Source organism: Gallinula chloropus (assembly GCF_964237585.1).
Source record: "Gallinula chloropus genome assembly, chromosome: 27".
Taxonomy (NCBI): Eukaryota; Metazoa; Chordata; class Aves; order Gruiformes; family Rallidae; genus Gallinula; species Gallinula chloropus.
In genome coordinates, this window is record NC_140112.1 from 3,131,381 (window position 1) to 3,156,697 (window position 25,317).

The 25,317-nt window shown below is 50.4% G+C and overlaps 1 protein-coding gene across 1 annotated transcript in view; it reads left to right on the plus strand.

Annotated features, from left to right (window-relative positions):
- Positions 1 to 14,944, plus strand: part of SYT6 (synaptotagmin 6) — a gene marked incomplete at both ends in the record, with an annotated part of 30,738 nt that extends 15,794 nt beyond the window's left edge. The window contains 5 exons of the mRNA XM_084276041.1: positions 1,237 to 1,795; positions 7,553 to 7,673; positions 9,148 to 9,319; positions 9,944 to 10,094; positions 14,873 to 14,944. Coding sequence (XP_084132167.1) covers positions 1,237 to 1,795; positions 7,553 to 7,673; positions 9,148 to 9,319; positions 9,944 to 10,094; positions 14,873 to 14,944 — 1,075 coding nt within the window. The remainder of the gene's footprint in view (positions 1 to 1,236; positions 1,796 to 7,552; positions 7,674 to 9,147; positions 9,320 to 9,943; positions 10,095 to 14,872) is intronic.
- Between the last annotated feature and the right edge of the window lie 10,373 nt (positions 14,945 to 25,317).

The window sequence follows — 25,317 nt, forward strand, 5'->3', positions numbered from 1 at the left end:
CCTCTTCCTCGACACAGAAGGCTGTGAAACTGGGACAGGAAAGGGTGATCGCAGGGTCCTGGCTGTGCCCCAGCACTTCTGCTTGCTCTGCTGGCCGTGCCCGGGATGTGTGTGGGAGCGCGACTGCGAAAGGAGGCCTTGCTCAGAAAATTGGCTGCAGCATCGCAGAATTAATAAGGCACCGATTGCAGCCTTCTGTCTGAAGAGGCTGGACTTAAAAATCAACCCGCAACTGGGCCACATATTCTTTTGTTTAAGGGTGCTGCTTTTTAGACAGCTGATTTGCTTTTGTTGCACATCTCCAGTGGAGGAGAAAACAAAATCTCAGCCCATCCGAGCTGGGACAAAGCAGGACCCGGTGGTAGGTGGGAAGGTTCCAAACCCGCTTTCTCAAGCGAAAGAGCCCAGCTTGAACCACAGGCAGGCAGCCAGACCCAGGGGCACTGGGGAACAACCTCAGCAGTTTGGGATCTCTGAGTCACAGCCCAGCCTAGCCCAGGACAAAATGCCTTTGAGGAACCTGCCAGGGAGAAGTAAGGTCGTCTTTACCATGTATCACCAAAAACTGATGCTCTGGCTGTATGAGCCCTTGGTATGGTTAAATAACTTCATCTACTGCTCTTGTAAACACAAGGTAATCTGACATGATGCCGTGAGTCCACAGAAAGCTTTTATGCTTTGCTTAGATAAAGCTTTGCTTACATACAGCTTCCCTTGCGCTGAAAGGGAGCTCAAGGCAAGAGTCGGCTTCCAGAAGAAGATGTGTGTTCCTCCCTGTTGAGAATTATCTATCTGTTTTTGATGAGAGTCTGTTGGGGAAGTCTGGAAGCAGCAAGACCCAGAACTAAACCAAACTTTCTGAGCTGCTTGTGGTTCTCTTGCTTTAATATGTTTTTGCCTGAGGGAAACCTGGTGCCAGCATCTTGTAACTGTAAGGACTTGTTTAAAGAAGTGTTTGGTCTTGTGTATTTAGCTGTGGGCTGTTACCTGTGAAACAGGTAGAAAAATTACAGCTTGCTGTAAATACTCTGAAAGCTGGGAGAACTGCTGGGTCAGTTCCACTGACCACTGGAGGTGTTTCTTCAACTATTCATTTCCATAACATTCTGTGCAGAGATCAGGAGCACCCATAGCACCTGTTCTTGTGCTCTCCCTGCTTTCTGTTAGTAGTCAGGGAAGGAAAAAGAGAGAACTGTCCTTGGGAAACCATTCAGCTGTCGTGTCTTCCTCCTGCAGGCACATCTCCTTCAAACGGCACCTTCCTCGGCAGATGCACGTATCCAGCATGGACTACGGCATGGACCCGCCGGCTGTGGCCGAGCAGCCGACCAGCATCGGTCGCATCAAGCCCGAACTCTACAAGCAAAAATCTGTTGACTCCGAGGACCCCAAAAGGGAGGCAGCAAAGACCTGTGGGAAAATTAACTTCACTCTCAAGTACGACTACGAGAATGAGACGCTGACTGTCCGGATTCTCAGGGCTTTTGACTTGCCAGCCAAAGACTTCTGTGGCAGCTCAGATCCCTATGTGAAGATCTACCTCCTGCCTGACAGAAAGCGCAAGTTCCAGACACGAGTCCACAGGAAGACTCTGAATCCCACCTTCGATGAGTCCTTCCACTTCCCCGTGCCCCATGAGGAGCTGGCGAGCAGGAAGCTCCACCTGAGCGTCTTTGACTTTGACAGGTTCTCCAGGCATGACATGATAGGAGAAGTTATCCTGGAGAACCTGTTTGAGGCCTCGGACCTTTCTCGGGAGACTTCCATCTGGAAGGACATTCAGTACGCGACGACGGTGAGTGTCTGCCTCCAAAGCAGGGGTGACCCTCCAAAGGTCATCCCTGTCCTGGGAGCGTTCTCAGCGTGGTGCTGCGGCGTGGTGCACGGTGCCTGTGTGTGCAGAGGACAGGTACTGAGTGGGTGGTGAGTGGTTCCAGGGCAGGCTGGGTTGGGATTCCCGTTTTGGCTGGACTACCTAAGGAGGTACATCCACAACTGCCAGCCATGGGCTTATTGCCAGGTGGCTGCCTTAGCCCTGGGCACCTACAGGCATCGCACATGGGGGTGGCAGAGGCCATTGTACACTGAAGCCTGTCAGCTTTACCAGAACCCCAGCTTACTGCAGTTTCATCCCTGTACTTAGTGACTTATCTCACCCAGGGAGTCTCACTGATAGCAGGCTTGCTAAAACACAATGGAAGGGCTCAGTATCTTCCTTGTCCAGCCCCCAGTTGACACATGGAGGGTCTCAGGTTTTGGTTGTCTGCCACATGCACAGGAAAACAGTGAGGAATAGCTCTGGAGGGCCACTCCCAACCCATCGGAGAGAGAGCAGTGTCTGACTTGTTGCTGGCAGCTCTTCCAGAGCTTGATGTAGTTCTTTTGGTAGTTCTGTTAAATTCCCTCTGAAAGACAAGGCAAGCATCAGAGCAGAAGTTCCAGCCTCTTTCAGTGCTGCAGGGAGCTGGCAGGAGAAGCCACCTTCTCACACTGATCACCGAGTGCAGGAGCAATGGAATTAACCTCTGCGTAATAGCTGTCTGCTCCTCCGCTGCCCCCCCAGAACTGGCTGGTTCTGAGGCCAAGCAAATGACTGAACTGCTTTGCAGTTGGACCCCACGTCAGTCACTGTCTGTGTTACTTCACGCTGTTATTTCTGAGAGTGGAACATGAGATGTCCTCACCCCTGTGGCTGGAAGCATGTGCCCTGTCAGATCTTTCCCAGTGATTGGCATAACCCCACAACTTGCAAAAATGTGTCCTGCAACTCCCCTCATGGCTCATCTCGTACCTTTGCTCTCCAGCTTTCTGGGCTGGGGAACAAACTGTCAAATACAATCACACTGTGGTATCAAAGGATATTTGCATTGTAACTCTGCAGCCTTTTTCTCAGCACCTTGTTCCTCACCCATTGTGCCCCTTGGTCATGACAACCAGAGCTTTTTCGGTCACGCTGGGGTGTTTGTAGCTTTCCAAAAGAGCTGTGAGGTCTGACCCGCAGTGCTGCACCCGGTGCTGTTGTGCTGCAGATGGGACTCTGGGCAGGAGCTGTGTGCCAGGGCACCAGGGGGAATACGTTGTTTGTTTGGTGTGCTGGCCCTGGTCAGCAGCTCTCAGGCTTGCAGCTGCCCTGGTAGGATGCAGAGAGTGGCTGTCACGTTTCTGTGGCAGTACAGCTTTCACTGTGCCTGTCTAAGGGCACTGAGATAGATGTGATGCCTGCCAGGTACCCCGGGGCACGGCTGGGAGCCTGCTTGGAGCTGCTGCTGCTCTGCTGCCTTTTGAGCAGCAGGGTGGGAGGGAGGCACAGGGTCAAACACAAGGGAAGTCAGTGGTGTTCAGTTAGCAGGGTGTTTACAGCTCTCGGCTTTTGCTCCACAAATAGTCATGTCTGTTATGATTAATGGATGGTAATGAGAGGAAAACCACTGACAAAGAGGCAAGCAGGCACCAGGCACATCCGTTCGCCTGGCAGAGGGTTGCTAGGAGAGCAACAAGGTGCAGCACACAGATGCCTCTTGGAGGCATCTACCCATTTGCATCTGCTCTGCCTCTGAGACTCAGAGGCTCAGCCAGCTCTGCTAGGCTGTGCCCTGCCGTGGTGTTGAATCCTGGGGTGAGCTCATCCGTGTGGTGATGGGGAGTTTCCCTTCCCTGGCTCTACCACCCGCAGAGGAGGAGGGTGGTGAGCCCGAGGAGCTCAGAAGGAGACCCATGGGCAGGACTGAAACTGGGGAGGGGTAACACTTGCTCTGACTAGAGCAAAAGCACATGAAGTAGGAAGCTGTAGAGGGTGGTCGTGGACCATTTAACCTGTGTGTGTTCCGAGTTTTGGTGGGAACGATGTTGGCACAGCAGATGTTCTCATAGATAAGCAATCTAATTTAATGGGGAAAAAAGCCCCACAAAGCCAGGTCAAGAGACACCAACAGAAGGGTTGTTGAGGGAAAAGCCTCCCAAGAAGGTGTGAGAGGAGCACAGCCAATGCCATGCCCGTGTCATGTTGTGTAGACACCTTGCCCAGCTCCCACAGAAGGGTCGAGTGCCACGGTTGGCTCATCCCCTCATCCCATCAGTGCCATTCTGTGGGAGTGGGCCAACCTTGGTACATCCCAGCCTGCTGCAACACACCCAAGGGCATTTCTGTTTAATCAAAAAATGAGAAGGGTAAATACAGTTTTCATAATATGCAAGGAAAGCTCCGGGTGACTAATAATACATTAGATCAATCGTGTGGGTAAGAAGATAGGAATGCACTTAAGCAGTGATAGAAGCGATCAAATAGCCAGCACTCAACTATTCAATTAATGATTGCACAGCTTGTGAATCAGTGAAACATTTTTGGTTTCAAGTCTGCAAGGGTTATTGATTCAGAGCTTCCATTATTTCATAAGAGGCACTGATACGAATTTTGGAAACGTCCCAGTGTCTATAATCTGCAAGAAAATATGTACCCACGGGACACGTTTTACTCTCCTGTATAAAATCTCTTGACCTGATACAATGAGGTCAAAGAACAGTTTATGTTAGTTTTATACCCTGAACAGCTCCCCTGAGTGCAAGGAGAGGGACAGAAGCTGAGTTGCTGCCCAGAGGGTGCTCCCACGATCTCATTTAGGGCTGCATTCTTCTGACATCCAGGTCCAAGGCTTCCTGCCCTTGCCCTTCCCAAACCAACACTGGAGAACATGTGAAAGCATAGACCCAGGCCAGAGTGCTGTCTGGATGCCAGTGGCTGTTGCACTGTGCAGTGGATGTAGCATCCATGCAGGCGGCTGTCATGGCTTAACCCCCACCAGTGAGTGAGCACCAACCCCCTCAGTGGGATGGGGAGGAGAAGGGAAAAAAGCTCCAGATAACGACAGTTTAATAGGAGAGCAAAGGAAGAGAACTACAGCAACAGCAATAATTACACAAATATAAAAAGCCCAGGCGATGCATGAGTGCAGTTGCTCACCACCCCCAGACCTCTCCAGCACCCAGTCTCTTTCCGAGCAGCGATCCCAGCTTGCTTCCCCTGCCATGTTAGTGCAGGGGTATCCCTTCAGCCTGCCTGGGCCAGCTGTCCATCCTGGCTGTGCTCCCCAGCTTTTAGCCCCAGTGCAGGGCCTGAGGAGTCCTTGGCTGAGTTTAGACACTACAACTACCAGCAACAGCTGAAAGCATCAGTGTGGTGCCAACATTATACTCATACTAATGACAAACCACAGCTCCCTACCAGCTACTAGAAAGAAAATTAACTTCATCCCAGCTGAAACCAGGACTCATGGTGAGGGTCAGGTGCTCACTCCCTTGGGAACAGGACAACCCTTTCTAATTAGCATTTCAGAATAAAAAAGCAAGCTGTAATCTTGGGCATGCAATCTTTGAGTGGTCATTTTAAGACACTGTAAGTGAACGGGGCTCCATAAAATACCTGGCTCCCTGTCCTCTGGAAATTGGCCTCACTGGACTCAGGCAGCAAGACCAGGGGCTTAGCCCAGCTCTGGGGGTGGGGGGGGGGGGGGGGTGTGGATGATGCTGAAGGTGGAAGTGCAAAGGTTTCTGAGTGGTGTTGTGCATTGCTGCTCTGCCACAGGGCCAGCAGCCTGCCCCAGCCACATGCTTTAGATTCACGGCGCTGTAGCTGAAACACAGCCAAGAGTCAGGAGCTGCAGGGGCTCTGCAAGCTCTTCCCTGCGTGAGGAAAACGATCCTGGTGCTTAATGAGGAACCGTTAGTAATATTTTGTGAGGCAAGAAATGTGGCTCCCCAAAGACACATCAAGAGGTACTAAAGGTAGAGGAAGAATATTTCAGCGAGTGTTTACACTGGTGGTTGCTGGTGACTGGCAGTGATGCTGTGATTCACAATTACCCCATCGTGTTGGAAGGAAAGCTGTTTGGGGTGCCTCTGGTCCGTTAAGGCGAGCACGAGCTCAGAGTGGGAGCTCTGGGTGGGTGACAGTGTTAAACTCTTATTTACCAGCGAATAGCACCTTCTGAGACGACATTTCTTTAGATACAAGCCTGGCCGTTGTTCTGTCTAGAAAACACTGGGCTGCCACTGTTTCTTGTGTACAGTCTGTGCTTGAGACTTTCACTTTATTTGCTAGTCAAGTGAAGTCTTTTCAGGAATCAATAATTGTATATAATGTTCATTAGTATTCTGCACGTCTACGTGGAATAAATATCTAATCTTTGCCTTATTAGAGAACGAGAAGGAAATAATTTGGCAAGATTCTCATCCATCAACAAGATCTATTCTCCTAACACTTAGCAAAGCTTCAAGAGCCTAATGCATTCACTTGTCTTTCTAGTTCCATCACTCTACTAGTAACGGCTACAATTTATTTCCAGCAGATCACTCTATCACATTGAAATGAATCAAACACTCTGTTTCTGAAAAATAAGCAGGTTGTTTGCCCTAGAGATGTGGGAGCTCTATGTACGAAATACAGATACATGGTGTTTTTAAATCCATTTTTGGTGTTTGGAAATCTTGCTGCTGCCTTCAGGTGACGATGCTTTCTAGTTTAAATCCTAGTTTTGGTTGGGTTTTTTGTTGTTTGTTTTTTTTCCTGAATTCCCATGAGCAAGGTGATGATGGAATGGGCCTTTAGGAGGTGTAGTTGATAAGGCTGCGTGTACAAGAGGTGCTAAGAGCCATGTGTAAACGTTGTTTTATGGGCACTAAAGGAGTAAATTGTCCTGAAACCAGAAACCACCAAACGTTACTGAGTGCCATCTGCTGGTTAATTCCCTGTGTAAATACAGACATATGCGTGCCTCACGCTGCGTTTGTTGGCTCTTTGGAGGCATCTCAAAGGGGTTGGTGGTCCAAACGACAGTGTCACAGCCTAAAGCTCAATTGGGGGCCCTTCGTGGTTCTCTTGTGGTTTGAAGCTATGAGCTCCAGTCTGTAATGACCTCGAAATTCACGTTCCACTGCAGGGAAAATCACCATGTCACCCCAGGACGTCAGGCCCACACACCCCTGTCACTGGAGCGGTGGCACTGGGTGTGCTGGGCAGCCACTCCGTGGGGTTGTTGCAGTGTACAGCCAGCGAACACGGCACCGCTGCCTGTTGAGGTCTCGCACTGTGTTTGTATTACCTGGCTCCACTTGAGGAAATAGCTGTTCGTGTCACACTCCTGGCACTGGAAGATGTATGCTGGACATTCAAGCAGACTTGATACTAATATAATTTCCCTAATGGCCTTCACTTGGTGTTAGATATCACTTCCCTTCTGCATAAGCAGTGGAGCAGAGAGGAGCGTGTCAGCTCCTGCCACAGGACACAGTGGAAGGTTGTCCTTAACTCTGGTTTGAAGCTGGAACACTGTTTTCTTTTCCTGTTCCCCTTATTCGTTTTCAGCCAAATAATGTTGTGATCCACTGGAAGCAGCACATAGTAAAGTGTCATTCCCTTGGGAATGACAGAACAGAGAAAAGCCTGTTCCTGTGTGAGTGCTGCGAATCCGACACGAAGCATCGGGGGGGAGGGAGGTGTTGGGCATCCGACCTGGTTCTTGCACGTTTCCAATATAATGTGTTCTCTGTTTTATTAAAGGAGAGCGTGGACCTGGGAGAGATCATGTTTTCCCTTTGTTATTTGCCAACTGCAGGTCGCCTCACCTTAACAGTCATTAAATGCAGGAATCTCAAAGCTATGGATATCACTGGTTACTCAGGTAGGTGCTCGATGGCCAAGGACCCTCCTGCAGCCACACTTCCTCCTCCTCCCTCAACACAGCCTCAATGGATAGTGGTCATACATCTCTCAATGCCAAGGCTGCACCACTACAGAAACATCGGACAAAGCTCTGTCCATGCTTTAAGTACAAGAAAAATTTTAAAAGTAGAATTATCTTTCAAGCCTGTTCCCAAGGGCATGAATTCAGGGGTTGTGTACGTGAATATACTATTCAAGGAGGCTGCCATCAGTTCCCCATCCCCACTGAAGGTTTGCAGGGTCAAAGCTCTGATCCCCTTCTTGAGCTGGATGCTGCAGATCTGTTGCAGGCACTGACCCTGGCAGTTTGATTTGAGATTTCCATCGGATAATCCCTTACAGCCAAAAAAATCAATCAGTTCACCCCAAGATTAGGAAAGGACCTTGAGCCACACAGGTAAATCCCAGGTGACTCTGCATTCCCCTGCACAGTGGGCAGCACTCAAACACTAGTGTCAGAACCACCTCCAGATTGTGTGGACTCACAGTTCTGAAGAGCTGGCTTGCAAACTCAGCACGCACAGATTCTGGGTTGGAACATAAAAAGCAGTTTCTTTTCCAGAGATCAACAGCACACTGTCTGAATTTCATTGATGACTTGTATAAAAGGCAGTAACAATACAGCAAAAGATCTTTGCAGAAAACATTTCTGCTCAGCTGGAGCTTGATGCCAGACGAAATACCTGAGAATTGAGACTTCAGATGAAGCCAGCTCAGCGTTTCTGTAATAATACATCACACGCTTACTGATACTTGAAAATGCATTGGAATTGCCTGGGCAGTGGTTACAGCAGACAGGAGCTGTTTGTAAATTGAGGGCATTCTGTCATGATCAGCTGGTGGAAAGCATGTGAAGCAGAGCCTTTTCTTTCTGCTGCTCTCTGACACTGGGAAAATGGGGTTTAAAAATCCCCCTGCTCACTGTGATGCTGGTACATAATGTTAGCAGTTGGATAGTTTTGGTAGCAGTGCAGGAAAGGATCCCTGTAAAATAACCCCCATAGATTGCTGAAAAGCTGCATGGCATTCTTCTCTCTTGGGAAATTTGAAAAAGTTATGGCTTGGCTTCAGAGAAAGTGCCCACACGATCAGCACAAGCTAGATGCCTGATTGCCCCGTGTCATCTGCTGATGAATTGGCTTTTGCTTTAAGATGGGGCTGATCTATCAGCCTCGCAAACCCATCACAGAAAGATTGATGGAAATGGCTGATTTTTCCTTCCAAGAAGTCAGCAGCGCTCGTTCTCCAGTAAGAGAGACAAAGGTGGTTGACAAAACTGGTACTCACATCCCTTTTCCTAAAGGTACACCTGAGGAGTGCCTGTGGCTCGTGGCACCATGCAGCACACCCTTTGGCAGCGCTGCTGCTGTGTGGTGACATAACAAAACACACCTCCATAACCATAAAGCCTTTTCCTGTCTCTTCCTCTCCAGATCCATATGTCAAAGTGTCTCTGCTCTGTGATGGGCGAAGGCTGAAAAAGAAGAAAACCACCATAAAGAAAAACACACTTAATCCCACTTACAATGAAGCAATAATCTTTGACATCCCCCCAGAGAACATGGATCAAGTCAGTCTGCTTATCTCTGTCATGGATTATGACCGGTAGGTGGGAAGCTCTGGAGAGCTGGAGGGGAAAACATCCCATGGGGTGCAGGTTTTCCTGCTCTGTAGCCGTTCTCCTGAGCATCTGGGCTGGGACTGCACAGCTCTGTGCATCAATCTGTCTCTAGTGGTTTATTGCCTAAGAGCCAGTGATATTTATGGCTGTGGAAAATTACCTGCCAGAGCAGTAAGTGTGGCAAAGCTGGGCCTTTGCTTTATGGTGTTTTCTTGAGTCAGGGCTGTGCTCCCCTTCGCTGGTCACTTGCCCTGCAAACCATCGTCCTGCTTTAGAAAGTAAAGGGTCTGGGTCTGAGCAGCAGAGTTACCCCCTGCTGAACTTGTCCTTGTTCTTGCTGTACCCACCACGTCACACACCCTTCCAGAACTGGTGTCTGGACCTATCTACAGCTCATGACATTTTGAAGTGGTTCTAATTATTTCTGGTGAAGGCAGTGCCTCACCGGGCTGGGGGTGTGCGCTGACGGCAGCAGACAGGTGCTGAGGGTGGTTGTGGGGACAGGACAGCCCCTGCTCACTGGCACCGTGGCTCATGGTACCAGGGGGCCAGAAGTTTCAGTCTGAGTGGGAGATAAATAACCTTCTTGCTTTTCTGCTGTTCTTCAGCGTGGGCCACAACGAGATTATTGGTGTGTGCCGTGTGGGGATCAACGCTGAAGGGCTGGGCAGAGACCACTGGAATGAGATGCTCGCATACCCACGCAAGCCCATCGCTCACTGGCATCCATTAGTGGAGGTGAAGAAGTCTTTCAAAGAGGTGTGTGGAGTTGTTCTTTCCTTCTAATGCATGTGCTGTGCATGGGTGAGCTGGCTCGAGGCTTTCAGAGAGCTTCTACTCTCACTTGGGATTTTCTGACGAGAGCTGAGGAAATTTTCTCACCAGAAATGAACTCTAGAAAACAAGTATCTCTGTGTTCTCTCAAAATAGCTCCTTGAGCTTGCAATCAAGAATGAAAGGGACTGTATTTACAGATGTGACTGTTACCGTACTGGGGTTTTTTGAGGGGTGGTTTCGTGGGGTTTTTTTGTTAAATTAGAGATTGAGAGCAGTGAGGAAAGAGAATGCTGTTCTGATTGCAGAAGAAATTGTCTAGGGATATCGCCTATTTCAAGTTTCAATTTTTTCATCCTAAAAGATTTTTTCTGTTGACTCATCTCCGAGCCTTTGAGGGAGAATAAATAGAACAAATGTAATTGCTCAAAGCATCTCCAGAGAAAGAGGTTCGCTTGATGCAGCCCCAGATGATAAAATTGGGCTGAAATGCCTGGCTAACATTTTGACCATCTCTAGCATTTTCTTCCTCCTTGCACTACATTTTCTCATGCTCCTATAGAGCTTTTTGGGTTTTGCCTGATTTAGGTCACAAATTCTGGAGCAAGAGATGTGGCAAATGGCACGTGTGGTATTGTCACTTCAGCTGTGAAAGCAAGCCAGCATTTGTGGCCAGTGATAGTGTCATAAAGGCAATAAAACCTCCCACTGTATCTGTGGCTAAGGAGGCATTTTCCTCTCAAGCCACTGACTAAGTACGTAACAAAAAGCCTCTTATTTCCCACTTGAAGTTCTGATAAGGAGCTCTGGAAGGCAGATGCCAGGCTTGGTGATCCCCCACAGCAGTCTGAATTAGTATGCATCAAACCTATGTTGCTTGTCCCTCTAATAAGAATGCAGCCTGAGCTCAGGGCTCGCTGTCCCAGCTCCTGTTCATCAGGCTGGTTTCTGAGATCTGGATGTGCCCATCCCAGAGGCAGGTCTGCTTTGCTGGTGGGTTTCTTTCCTTCTCCCAAGCATCTGTAGGCAGCATCTGTGTGAGGCAAGGCCAGCCCAGCCCAGCCGCCCGGGCAGCGCTCTGCAGGGGTGTTCAGTGCTGCACCCCTTGGTGGGCATCGCTCTGTCGCAGGCGAAACGTGGCTGTGGCACCCTGTCCAGCGCCAGGGTTTATCAGGAATATCCTTGCTCCCAGGACCCAGGTTGGTTACACCCACTGGGAGCACCTGGCAATGGATAGTTTAGTTTAAGACGCGGTGCAGATACGTGTATCAGGTACTGGAAACCTGCAGATTCACACTCACTTGTACAAGGTGTTTTGTGACCTCATATTGCACTGCTGTAAACAGGAGTAACCGCCCAGGTCAGCTGTGCAGAACTGGTGTAAATCAGAACAGAATTAAACCCATGTGCCATTTGTGTGTAATGTTAGTACCCCCCTGGGTGCTGTGCAGTGTGAGGCTTCCACCAGCCTTTCCTCTGGCATCGTACACGTGAGCCAGAGCTGTTTGGGCAGCCAGAGTACATCCTCTCCCATCACCCACTGCTGAGTTTCAGTGTAAATGCTGAGGGATCTGTCCTCTGGTCAGTTAGCTCCATGCCTGCATCATCCGTGGCACCTTGCAGCATGATACCAGCTGCACTTCTGACCCAGGGGCAGGATTCCTGCTCCAGCTTGTAATTTATATGATTTACTGCACTGTTCTTCAGAGGCAGGTGGGAGTTTGAAAGAAAGACTACTGCAAAGTTTTTGGTAATCAATGGGGCGAAAAAAAAGACATAATTATTGTGATGAAACTCTGAGAAACAAAGGGAGGCATGTAAGGTGACTCACCTTCTAAAATACACTTTGAAAACCACTGCTGAGCCCCCAAGACTTTGGAAAAAAACCTGGAGTGAATCATTTCACCCCCTCAGTGCACAGGTCAGGAGCTCTGCTTAGAAGGAAACAAAAAAAAAGCCTCTGATCATCTGTTCTGGTATTTCTGCCACAAGCTGGTGCATGGAGCCAGCAAGCCAATGGTCCCTGTATTTATTTGCCCTTTTAAGTTTTAGCACTGCTGTCTGCAAATCCCCAGTGCAGCTTAAAGAACCAAACACACAAACAAAATAGGCACAGGCTCCTGGAGAGAAATTAATGGGAAACAGTAGTTTTCCATATGTGGTTGTGCGTTTTTTAAAAGCAATTTGGGCTTTGTGTCCTGTATCACCAGCCCCTGGTCCCCATGCACATGGAAGCTGTCTGGGCAGGGGGGTGTGCAGTGGGCAGGGGGGGATGAGGGTTGTGTCCGCCCGCGGCGGCGGATGCCCTGGGGACTGCCAGCTCCCAGCTCCCACTGCTCTTGAAGGCAGATGCTGGGAGAGAAGGCACTGACCCTTCTTCCCTTTCTCACCTTTGTGTCTTCATGGGTGCAGGACAGACAGACAGACGCCAGTGCCCTTGGGGCTGTGCTCCCTGGGCCAGGCCCATTTCACTGCTGCACTGCTGTGGACCCCCACCCCTCATTTTAGGGTGGGCAGAGGGACTGTGGCCCTTCCTCCATCAGCCAGTCTGGCTCTTGCTTCTCTTTCGTCGCTGGAGCCCTTAGGGAATCTTGCTCTGTTTCATTTCATGTCTCTGTTTGCTCCATATTTATCAACAGTGAGTAACAAACTGTAATGACTGCACTTCTTTAATGACCATCATCATTAAAAAGGGAACATGTGCAAATGAATCATTAATTGCAGGCTTCTAAGTACTGTCCTCCTCACACAGCCATTTAGGAGGAGATGTTTGTGAGCAGAAGACAAGAATCTCACTTGCTGTTGCAGTTTGAAGTTATTTGGACAATAAACTCCTCAGCACAAACCTGTTCCCATTTCTCAGCCCTGGGGTCTTGCTGGAACCTTCAGCAGTGCCCAGCCACCCCACCCATTGCTCTCTCTCCTGCATCTCTCAGTACTGCCATCAGCCAGGTTAAGTGGTGTGTCTATAAAAAGAAACTTGAAATTAGAGCCCATCTTCACAGACTTTGAAGGGGACTTCTGAAAATTGGAAATTTCTCTGTTATCTATGAAAGGCAAAGCTGGTCTGATGGTGTAGAGAGAGCAGCAGTGCAATGCAAAATGGGTCTTCAGTGCTGCCAAGTACCTCTGACACTCAGCTTGGGAGCATTTATTTGTTTAAAACTTTTCTCTGCAGCTAAAAATTGATAACTTTGCTGAGAGCTAAGTCATGCCCATAATGAAGTACAACCCTTTATCTTTAAAGACATGCAAATCCAGCCTCTTCCAGACTTTTGGGCATGTTTGACTTTCATTGAACTGTTCCTAATGTTTGACTGTTAATTACACAATGGATGGTTCACCTTTTCTAATTCAGTGAAGGAAAAATATCTCCAGGTTCCTCATGGTGCATTAGTCACTTGAACCTGCTCCCATAAGAGCTTTCATCACATCTCTGGAGCAGCAGACGTTGACAGTGTAACTGCAGGGAGAACAGTGCAAGGAACATGCTGAGAACTCTGCCTAAAGCCCACTCCTATTGTAATTCCTGCTGATCTACAGCTTTGTGGGTAGGTCTCCTGGGGAGGTTGTAACCCTATCGCTGGTTCCTCAGGGATTTTTAGCAAACAAGTTTGACAGAAGAAACCCAGAAGAAACTGTTTTCTTACCTGAAGGTGCCCTGCTTGGAAGGACACCCTTTGCAGCTTCTTCATGCACTGATTTCTGCTCAGCCCTGATGAAATACAGTCAGTGTAACGCAAACCTGTGCAGAGAGTTACTTTACACTGGCTGGGCTCTCTGGGGAAGGGAATTGGCTGAATTCTTGGCCCTGTCTCTGCCCTGCTTTGGACCCATCCAAACACAGGTGCTTTGCTCCTGCTGGCACTGACAGTTCCTGCAAACAGTGCCCTGGCTGCTCAGCCTCACCGTGGGCACCGTGCAGCCATCCTGTGCTCTCATTTTCAGTGGGGCTTGGTTTGAAATGCCTTTGCCAAGGTAAGGGTGAAGTTGGATTTGCTGAATGACTTTTTGCCCACAGAAGTGAAATTCATACATGCTAGAGCATTAATATCAGCCAGCAAAGAGTTGCTGCTTATGTAGGAGAGCAGGGAATTGATCCAGGGGGAGAACAAAGCAGTGGGAGCACTGTGCCTCCTGTTGTCTCTGGCAAATGTCTATCATTTGTCACTTGAATTTAATAAAACAAGATGGTGAGATGGACAAGTACTCAAAAGCTTGAGGAGTAATGGGCTTGAATTATTATAATAGCCCCCAAGGCAGATGACTAATAATTTATGATCCCATAAGTATGACAAAAAAAATGTTTGCTACATCCACTGCCTCTGATCTGATTTTCACTTGAAGAAATGTCTCTGGCACTGTGGACATAGTTTCCCTGGAGTATAATTACCAGACTGGAAGGACTGGAGTGATTTGGAATTAGGCAGTATTCCTAGAACCAACGAGCAACAGCACTAACCCAGGAACCAACCAAAGCTGAACTGAGCGCAAACTTTGTCTTCAGGCACATACAGATACTGTGGGTTTTCCCCCTTCTTTGTGAGCAGTCCTCATGATTGGGAACTGATTGACAGAGCAGTAAAGGAAACTGTTTGTTAGTTCTTCCTGAGCAGTTAAACACAGGTGTTCAGCAAGTTGGGACCTGCTGTAAAGCAGAGAACACTGGGGAACAGGAGATGGGCAAGGTGGTACCAGGGTGTGAAGAGCTTCAAATCCTCCCTCCTGTTTGCTTAGACTTGTTTCCTTTCTCCTCCTACCAGTGGCAAGGCCGGGCAGCGAGCTTTGACAGCCAGGGTTCCTGTCCCTCACCTAAACCACCTCCCACACCATGATGCGGAGCACGGCGAGTAAAATGGGACTAAACCAAGTTATTTTTGCACTTGGCCTACAGTCTCAGTCCTTTGTTGCTGAGTGGCAGCGGCAGCAAGACTTTCCAGTCTAGTTGATCCCGCGTAAGTAAAGGCAGAAACCCGTTCTGTGGTCAAATATGTCTTTGTCTAATATGTCTCCCAAGGTGATGTTTTTTTTTTTGTGGCTTTTACTGTATGGATCTGTTTCCAGAGGAAGAAGGTGGACTGAGACATGAGCTGGAAGTTTGGGCTGTAAAATAACATGTAAAATAGTTTTTAGTGTGTACAAAGGCTGGACCCGTGCCGAGAGGCTGAGTGTCTGCAGGCAGCCCAGCTGGCTAGGAGAGGGGACGCCCAGCCTGGCCCCACTGCACTGTCTGTCCCTGCTCAGAGGAGCAGCCAGGGAGTCAACACGTCCGATCTGCCAGCAGCTCTGCGGCCGCCAGCCCAGCCCAGCCGCCTGGCCACAGGCTTCCTGTCCCTGTAGAGGTGTTCACGAGCTCCTAGAACTTTGTGCAGTGTGTATCCCAAGTTCCCTTTGTCACATAGAAGAAATTCCTCAGGGGGGAAAGCTGTTTTTTCCCCATATTTGAAGTCTCCCTAGAGCTACTTGCATGAACAGTTTCTTAAGACCCTGTTGTAGCTGCTGCTGACTCCTCCCCTGTACATCACCACGTTACCTGGAGTGGAGAGAACTGTGTTGCCGTAAGTGAGGTTCGGACATAAAGGGGGAAAGATGTTATAGAAAGAGGGGACATCTGTGCGTGAACAATTGATCTCTATTTCTTGTGTCATCCTAGTGATAAAGGGTGAGCAAAAGGGTAAAGGGAAATAAAGGGAAACATAGAAACACAACCAATACAAAGAAAAAAAATGCTTCCAAACTTTTTCTTGAGCTATCAGCACTTACTTAATAAGTTTTGAAGGCCCAAGCCCTGGGGGAAGATCAAGTTTTGGAAAAAAACCCACTAAACTTTGCTGATTTTTGGCTGCAGAAGCCAAACATGAAGTTGTAACATCCCAGTTACTAGCTCTGCACACACAGCTAAATCAGCCGATCTTTACCAGACAAATGTGGAACTCAGGCACTTAATCATCGTGCATTTTTCTCTGAGTCCATACGTACATTAGTGCTGTTTGTTCTACTGTAATTAAATTAAGTAAATGCAAATATTTTGGTTTCAAGTGCAAACCACATTTGCCAGCAAGGCAGCCGTTCCTCCTCACATCGGGGTAGCAGAACTGCACATCGGCCACTGCCTTCAGGTCAACTTCAGTTTCCTAAATGTCACAGCATCAGCTCTCACTGGGCATCACGCTAGCAGAGAAGGGTACCTGTTCACATTGTTCTTCTGGGTAAGATGAATCCTTTGTTCAGTGAAGGACAAACACAATTTCTCATCACACCTTGTGTCTTAATTCTCTTTATGTGCCACATGCTGTAGAAGCAGAAAGTCAATAAAATTATTTTATTTGCAAATCTTGCCTTGTCTGGTGAAATGCTCCCCCCTGTGAACGCAGTGACTGTGTGTGATGGGATTTCAGACAGATACAGTGACCAGAGCAGATGATGTAAGACATGATGATAACAGACCGTGTGACTTGAAGCAGGTGGTCCTTAGGCCATAAACCTGCAGCTCTTGGCTGTCCTGGGGCCACTCAACGCGCACCCCTTGGGGAAGTGCTGAGTGCTAGTCATGGGGAACCCACCCCAAACACCTACAGTTCTTTGAAAGAAAAGGGTGGTAGGGCTGCATTAGCTCTGCAGCATGAACAATCCTATCGACTTCTGCCACGGGACACCCAGCCCTCCTGGGGTCGGTCCAGGTCTTACTATGGCAAAGAGTTTCTAACCATCCAACACAATGGACTTCACATGGTGGTTGGTTCAAAAATCTGACTGCAACCTCCCCCTGGAACCTTGACCTGAGCTGGCCCCGAGCTCAGGTGTTGAGGCTGGAAGTGCCTCTTGCAGGTCTGTGGATCACAGCACCTGCATCACAAGACGCACCCAGAAGAATCCACAGCTGGATGCAGGGATGGCACTTGACAATCATTAATTGCACTAACCCACTCAAATCCTTTTCTTCTTTAATCCTGGCTTCTTGGGTTTTGCTGTTCTCTGTATAATCTGTGTCTTTTATCCATTCTTCTTGTTATCTAGGATTTAGTCAAAACATACGTGGGGGTTGACACACAGTTTCTATTTTTAATCCTTGCTTCACACAGATAATCAATTTCCCCTCAATACTGGCTGTCACTTGCATCACTGGAAAAGGGGATCTCACGCTCGTGGATAACGCCCACGCCTGGATGGCTCAAACCCCCAACACAGCTTTTAAAAGCTGAGATTTTGCCACATCCCTAGGTGAGGGGATAATCAAACCATTGTGTGTTTGTCATCGCCTCAGCGCAGCCACTTGAGAAGATTGGTCACACTAATGGAAACCAGACATACCCTACAAGTGCAAATATTTCCCTTTCATCTAGAGAGGGATTATAACTCTGAAAAGGAGCTGAGCCAGGCACAAGTGCCATCCCAGGATTAGTTAAGTTGCTTTCTCTCCCCCCCCCCACCCCCCAACTTTCCATGCTACTCCTAACGGTGTAATGCTAATCACAGGGAGGTTTAAATTATTACCAAGCACAGTAAGGAGGACCACGTCCCTCGGGGAGCTTCCCTCACCAGAGAGGATGCCTGTGGCCATCAGTCCTGCTCCAAACCAGGTTGATGTGCCATGCCGTGCCGAGGGCAGCATGTGGAGAGAGTGTTGCTGGGCAGCCAGAGGCACCCCACTGTGCAGCTGCTGGACACACAGGCCAGGGAAGGAGATGCTCAGCAAACAAGTGCTGGCAAAGTCTGCAAGCAGCCGCAAATGAATAGATTATTTCAAGTACTGCAAGCAAAATAAACACACATGAGCATTCCCAGGCCATCCTCCCCCCCCCCGCTTCCTTTCTAGTCTTAGTCTCACAGTCTCCAATTTCATAGAACAATGACTGACCACAGGAAGAGTGAGAGACACAAGGGAGGGCTGTCACTTGGTGACTGCGACGGTGGGGACACAGGGAGAAACCCACAGGTCTATCACATGGCTGATTACAAGGGGTCAGGGGGCTGAGGAACTGTCCTGGCCAAATGGAAAAAGTGCAAAATACCCAATGGAAAGTGAATTCCAGCCATAGTGAAGCTCTGCGTTTTGGCACTGTCAGGCAGGGCAGGCAGCACACAGGATATTCAGCCTTTCTGGATCACTTACCTCTGACACTGAAAGCATCAGCTGCTCCAAAGGGCGACTCAGCAGCGATGGACATGGGTTTTTGGGCAGGTGGGCAACTTGTGCTGGCTGTGGGCTCAGTGGAAACAGGACCAGCTTTGTGTGCTTCATCTCAAATTGTATTCTCTTCAGCCTTGTATCTCCATGTAACTCTGAGAGCCTGCAAAGAGTATGTCATCACACATATGCTCAACCCTGTACACATGCCAGTCCTGCCTCAGTCTTTATTCCAAGTGCTTTCAGTCCAGATATGTCTGTCTTCACTTCCGAGGTAATAAATTAGACAGCAAATTATAGCTCATTTGAGGAAAGCACAGCCCTGTTCCTTGAGATCCCTATCTCAGTTCTTTATTTGTTCTCCATTTTTCCTACTTCTGTCATTTGCTCTCTTAATTGTCTCTCTAATCCAGCAGTTCCAGACTTCTCAGTCTTGTTTTGCTAGAGGTTTTCTCCCCCAGGGCCCCGATCATTCTTCCTGCCATTAAGATTATATGTATCAGCACAGCTGCACACTTACCTAAATGCCGGGTCAGGGATCCGACTTGCATCATGCAAGGATGACCTCCTTGGGACTAGAAACTGTCATTTACAGGGAGTCACAGCTCCTGGACCCACAAACCCACTTGCTCCCCTCTGACCTCTGCTTGCACAGCTGCTGCCGGGGCGCAGGGGGCTGGGGTGTGGGGTGCAGGCAGCAGCTGCCCCACGCTGCCTCCAGACACACAGGTATCGCCCAGGAAGCCTGGGTAATGTCAGCTACAGCATGCTGGGGACCCCATGTAAGGTAGGCTTTGTGGGGGGGGTGTCTCTCCACTTCATACGAGCAGCTGCAGTCCTGAGACGCTTCATCATGGACCAAAGAGCTGCTGGTGAAAGCAAAACCCTCAGAGCTGGGGCTCTGCACCCTGGCAGGGAAGAGCTGCCTCTTCCTTTCGTGCTGGTGGCTAGTTATCTAGTTATTTTTAAAATGCCTCCAGGGCAAACGGTGTCTAGTCTTCCCTTTGCAGGGAAAGGTGACACAGCCTGCATCTTTGCTGGGGTGAGCATGGCCCAAAACTCAGGGTTGTGGAGAGGCCAGTGCTGCAGGTAAGCCTGTGGCAAACGGAGTTTGGCTCCTCTTTGTGGGCTTAGAGAATCTGGAGCTTGGTCCAAGTGCCAGAGGCATCCCAGTAGCTGTGTGTGAGGCTTACAAACCTCTGCAGGCAGCCCTCAGCAGCAATGCTACTCCAATGTGCAAGAAATGCTGGGGTTTTTTTCCCCTGGACTTTCCTCAAAGATAATTTGTAATTATATTTTACAGCTTTATATATATATATATATATATGATTTTTCTAAAGACAGCGCATTAGTCATGCAAATATAATTATGTATCTTATGTTCCCATGTCATTTGTAATTAAAACCATGGAATTTAAAGCACATACATTTAAAAAAACCCAGCGTAGGCTTCTATTAAAATTGCAGTTCATTAAAGCTAATAAAGTACCTTGGGATGGGTCAAGGCAAATCCAGAGCATGTTCCGTTGCCGTGGGAACAGCCAGCACCAAAGCCAAGTGCAGACACAGTAACCTGCAGCATCAGAAATAACCAGCAACAATCAGATTAGGAGAGAAAGAGCCCAAACCCAGAGCACCCATCTCCCCTGTCTGTGGGTACCAGACACACAGAGACGCCAAAGGTCCTTGCCGGGGCTGGAGGAGCTGTTGGGACTCTGTCCCAGCCATGGGCTCTGGGCAGGGTGGGGATCACAGCGCTGCACCCCCTCAGAGGTGTCCTGTGGGCACAGGGTGTGTGGCAGCCAGGAGAGGCTGTGGGACATCGTGGGTTTGCTGGGGTGGCAGCACCAGAGGCACTGCTGGACCCCAGGCAGGCAGAGAAGCATCCCATGGCAGAGCAGCGACCAGGAAACGTGACCCAGTCATCACATCCCCTTGTGAAAATACTTACTGGGTTGTTAATTGCTTCCAAAGTGGGAGACTTTCTCCTAATCTGCTATTAGCAACTGCACATCCCTCTCCATTTCAAAGTGCCTCAGAAGATGAGGGTTTCTTCGCTGCCACGAGGGACGGAGTGGAAGAGCAGTAATTTCTTAATTAAGTCGGTTTGCTGCCTTGCTGTGGGTAGCTTACATAAATGGAGGAGGGGTTGCTCATTGCTCTGCTGATTTCCTCCTGACGCTTGATTCCACCCTGCCTGCCCCTCCAGCCCCTCAGGCTTTGGTCCGAGCCACAGGACCGCCGGCCATCCGAGTGCTGGGTGTCTTTGGGAGGGCTCGGTACCAGGCACAGCCCCGTGCATGACCCTGTCCCCCAGAGCTGCATTCCTGTGGATTTTCTAGGACATCCTGCTCAGAAACCGAGACCTTTCCACCCGCTGCGTAACCTCGGCTCTCTAATGAGCCCAGCTGCTGCACACTGTGTGCTCCGCGGGCTGCCGAGCGCTCTACGGAGCTGGCTGTGATGCAGGGCCGCACGGCCCCAGCCCTTGCACCCGCAGCACAGGGGGGATGGTCACACCAGGGGGTCCCGTGCCTGAGCTGCAGCCCCATGGCAGCAGGGGCAGAGGGGTCTCCCCCTCGGGCACCCATGGTGTTGGGCTGCAAGGCTGCGTGCAGCCCAGGGAGGGGGGAGCAGCTCTCTAAATGTCACCATGTGAACAGGAGCAGAAGCTGCGGCTCTTTGTGTTACATGGGAGAGCTGGCGCTGGCGGGAGCAGGTCCTTCCAAGCTCACCTCTCTAAGATGGCGCCACCGGTGATGTCCACAACGGCCCTGGGGTCCTCGGGCTCTGCCACACCACAGGAGCATCCAACCTCCCTCTGCAGCCTGGGATTCAAAGAGCTCCACAGTAACATCTCCTGTCCCATGGCACTCGCAGCCGCCACAGCGAGTCACGATCGCCTCAGCTCAGAGCTGCCTCACGCCTGCCGCGGGCCAACGCCGCGCAGTGCCCGCTGGGCCCGGTGGAGGCCATGGTTCCAGCAGCTTCTTTGGTTCCTCACTCCAAAACAGAGAGTGGCTTAAAACATTCACGGTGCAGGATGAGCTGTGTCTGGGTTGCTGCAGCGCGTGGTGCTGGTGGGGGCTGCGAGGGGGAGAGGCTGGCACCCATGTCCCCTCACTTCCTAACCCACCACGGCCCCTCAGCCGTGCCCCACGCCAGATGTCTTCTCACGAGCAGGCGAAGACATCAGAAATGCCACAGGAGGTGGCCATTGTTTTCTGTCAGAAATCTGCAGCACTTACAAATCAGGCTCCTTTTCTGAAACCTGGAGTTTGCCAGAAAAAATAAAAGAGACATTTTCCACAGCAGAGACAGTCCCAGCAGAGACAGGTATCTGTGCTGCCAGAGGCAGGATGGGCAGATATGTCAGCAACAAACACCCTCCTGGGCGAACCACGGTTGGCTAGAGATTGGATTTAATATGGATTTCTTTGGCCAGAGGAAGAATTCAAACGTGAGGATTAAAATCTGAACTAACCCTCCTTCCCACTCCAGGGCATCTCCTGGAGGTGCAGGGCCCGTGCTGAGACGCCCAGACTGGGAGAGCAGAGAGGACATCTTGGCCACATCTCTGCCCCACGGCCAGCACAGGGGTGCTGGGCTGGCTGCAGGGCCCCCATGCACCCTGGGAGGGCTCATCCTTGGGTCCACACCTGATTCCAAAGGCCCCAGGAGACTGATTTGTTTGGCCAAAAGCAAAGCTCCCCAGAGCAGGAACAGAGACAAGAATTACCTCCTAAAGTGGCGTGTGTGTCTGAGCCTGTGCAAGGAGCTCTCTCACTGAAGGGCAAAATGGAAGAGCCAGCATCACAAACCAGGGGCACACAGCTGCCTGGTTTGCCTGCACACAGCTGAGCACCCCACGGGAGCACGGTCAGGACATGGTGTGATCACACTGCTCCCCAGCTGGGCAAAATTTCACGGGGTTTATTGGTACTGATGCCTCCTGACCAAATCATGTTTCTCTCTTCATTTGTTCTGTAACAAGCCCAACGTTTCAATTGCTGAGGCAAGCTCGGATGGGGAACGAAGGAGACAGCAGATGACACTGACATCAGAGGTGGCTCAGATGGGGAAAAACACTTTTCATTTAAAACCCTGCTCTCCTGAAAATCCGCTGTCAAGGAGGAATTGGGGCTTTAGAACACAGCTGTGAGGAGCAACCTTCTGCAGGGGCTGGCTGCAAAGCACAGCTCTGGTCTGCAGCCTGTGTGTTTGGCTCCTGGAGTCCTCCAGGTTGGCAGCCTGGCAGCAATTTCAGGTTAAAAGGGAAACTAAAAAACGAGAGGGGCTGTAAGAGTCATGGGCTGGACTCCAGCACTGAAAAGGAGCAGCTACCTGCAGATCAGGGACTGCGTTTCCATTGCTAATTAGTCGACGCATTAGGGGAAAACACAGCAAAGAAATGCTAAGAGACGTGTCTAAGTTCCTCTGCCCCACTGCTCCTGCCCGGTGCACTACGGGCTCACGGGAGGCCCTGCCCTCTCCTCCTCACTGCTCCCAGCCCCACAGCAACACTTCATCTCTGCTCAGAGCCCTGGTCCTCCCCTGCCAGCCCGGGCTGGGGGATCTGAGAAGCGCCGTTCCTCTAAATCCACACGGAGATGTCTCTGCAGCCAGGGAAAGTTTATAGCTTGAATTAAGAGCCATTAAGGCTCTGAGAGCTGCTTCTTGGCAAGGGATAAGGAACAAAGCTCGCTGCTTGGGGTGACTGATGGATCAGCAGGACCAAGGAGGGTCTCTGCAAGCAGAGATAGGGATGCGCCAGGGACTCCTGTGTCCATGGGCTCTTGCAGAGGGGTTTGGGAAGGACTCTGCCACAGCATCAGTGGGAAGGGCTGCACCACACACCCACCCACACCGTGGTGATGCCCTAGCACAACACCCCAGCTCTAACTCACCCCAGAAACACGATGGGCCCACTGCCTCTCTGCTCACTGCACCATCCTCGCGGGATGCCTGGTCTCCTCGGACAGAGGCTCCTCTGGTGGCTTTGCCTCAGGGATTCGATCTTCCTTTCATTTGTCCTTGCCTGGAAGTGCTCATCTCTGCATCACTTTCATTTACAAAGGCTAGGAGGCAACTTTGGAGAAATCCATTTAACTGAGCAATTAGTGTGTCTATAATACACTTCTGTGTTTTATTAGAAACATAAAAATTGGTAATGTCTGTTTGTTTTGACCCTACCTCTGTAGTAATGGCAGCAATTTTCCATAATAATCACAGTTACCATGGTTATAACTCCCTCCAGGTTGGCAGACACCTGCAGCAAGAGACACCATCTCTGCATGAGCACAGCTGGGGTGCTGGGCAGCTGCTCTGACCCCCCACCAGGTCCCACATCCTTGTGCCACCCCAGCATCGGTACAGCTGTGGGTGCTGGCTGTGCTGGAGCCCCCAGGCAAAAGAGGACCCCTGCCCCTGCCCACACCACAGCTCCTTCCTCGTCCAGCTCTCGGGAAGGTGAGGGGGCTGCACACCCGAGACTCAGCATTTCACAGAAGGGTTGGGGAGCCAGAGATAAAGAGACAAACCAAACTTACCGTGTGTTGCTTGGGGCTGTCCTAAAAGCACTGGGGAGGGAGACCCAAGACCTCCTTCGCGTGGGGCAATCGCTGCATCCCTCAGCACTTCTGCTCCAGGAGGATGAATTAAGTAGAAAGTTCAGGCCTGTTCCAGAAAGGCTCTGGGGAACTGATTTTCAGAGAGGAAAGAAATTAAAGAACTGCTCAACTGAATAGCTGAGCTAGTATTTTTCTGTCCTCGGGAAACATCCTTCACAATAATAGCATTAGTAATAATAACACCCCGCAGAAAATCCTGGTGAAATCATGTAGAGCACAGGATGTGTGAAATCCCTGGGATGGCAGGAGCTGCCTGCGTGGGTCCTCCTCACGTCAGCAATATCCTCCTTGGCTGGAGACAGACCTGTTCCCGCACAGGGTGCAGCACACGGGGTGATCCATCTCGATCGGAGCCCTGAAACAACTGCAAATGCTGTGAGTAAATGAAACTGTCCAGAACATAATGAAACTCTCTGTGTGTCACAAACCACAGCTCCTCTGACAGGGTGGTGAGCTCCAAACCTGACGACTTCATTATTAATCTTCCTGCCAGGAAGAAAAGGAAGGAGCAGGCACCCCAGCACTGGGAAGGGTGAGAGGAGCTGGGGCACCTCCAGCACCCCAGCTGGCTGCACCAGGTGGGCAGCCAGCTCTGCAGGGACCCCGACACCCTGCAGAATCCTCCTGTTTAGAACAAGCTTCAGTCTCTGCCCCGTCCTTGGAGCGGCAGCACAACTCCTCCAACACAATACACACCGATGAGCGCGCAGGGGGGCTGCTCCGGGCGGGCAATTAACAACCACGAGGCGCTAATTGCGGGGCCGGGCGGTCCGTGCGGCAGCATCCCCCCTTTCCCCTGACGGCCCCGAAGAATATTTAAAGCCGGAAAAAGGCATCAGCGACCCCCAGCCAAACCTTCGCGTCCGCAGAGCCGCCCGAGGGGGCTGCCCGCCCCCTCCCCCGGGAGAGACGAGCTCCCGCACGGGCAGCGGGACACGCGTGTCCCGGCCGGGAGCGGGGAGGTGGTTTCTGGAGTCGTTCCTACCCCATCGACTCCCCTTATAGCCTGATCAATCGTTGGTGTGACTATTTACACCTGTGCGGCTTCTGTTGCCGTGCTTATTGGTCTCCAACGGGCTGTGAATTAACTCCACGGCCCCTGTAGCCCTTCACACTTGGGTAACTTCTCTGCCTGACTCACAGCGTGTTGAACTTCCAGCACCACCAACCACAGTCCCTCAGTGTGTACTTAAACGTTTTTCTTATGCAACCAAAAGAAATTTTAATTATAACACAGAAGAACTTGAAGCAAATACCAAGTGACCTCCACATCACCCCACAGCTTGTGTCCAGGGGGGTGCCAAACGCCTGGCTTTATGGCATGAGGGGGTGGAATGGCTGTGCCACAGCTCCCGGAGGGCAGGTGGCCCCGGGAGCCCCCCAGGTGTGTGGCAGTGGGGGTCCCTGTGGAGTCAGCCCCATGGAGGTTCCTAAGCTGGCACCAGCAGGAT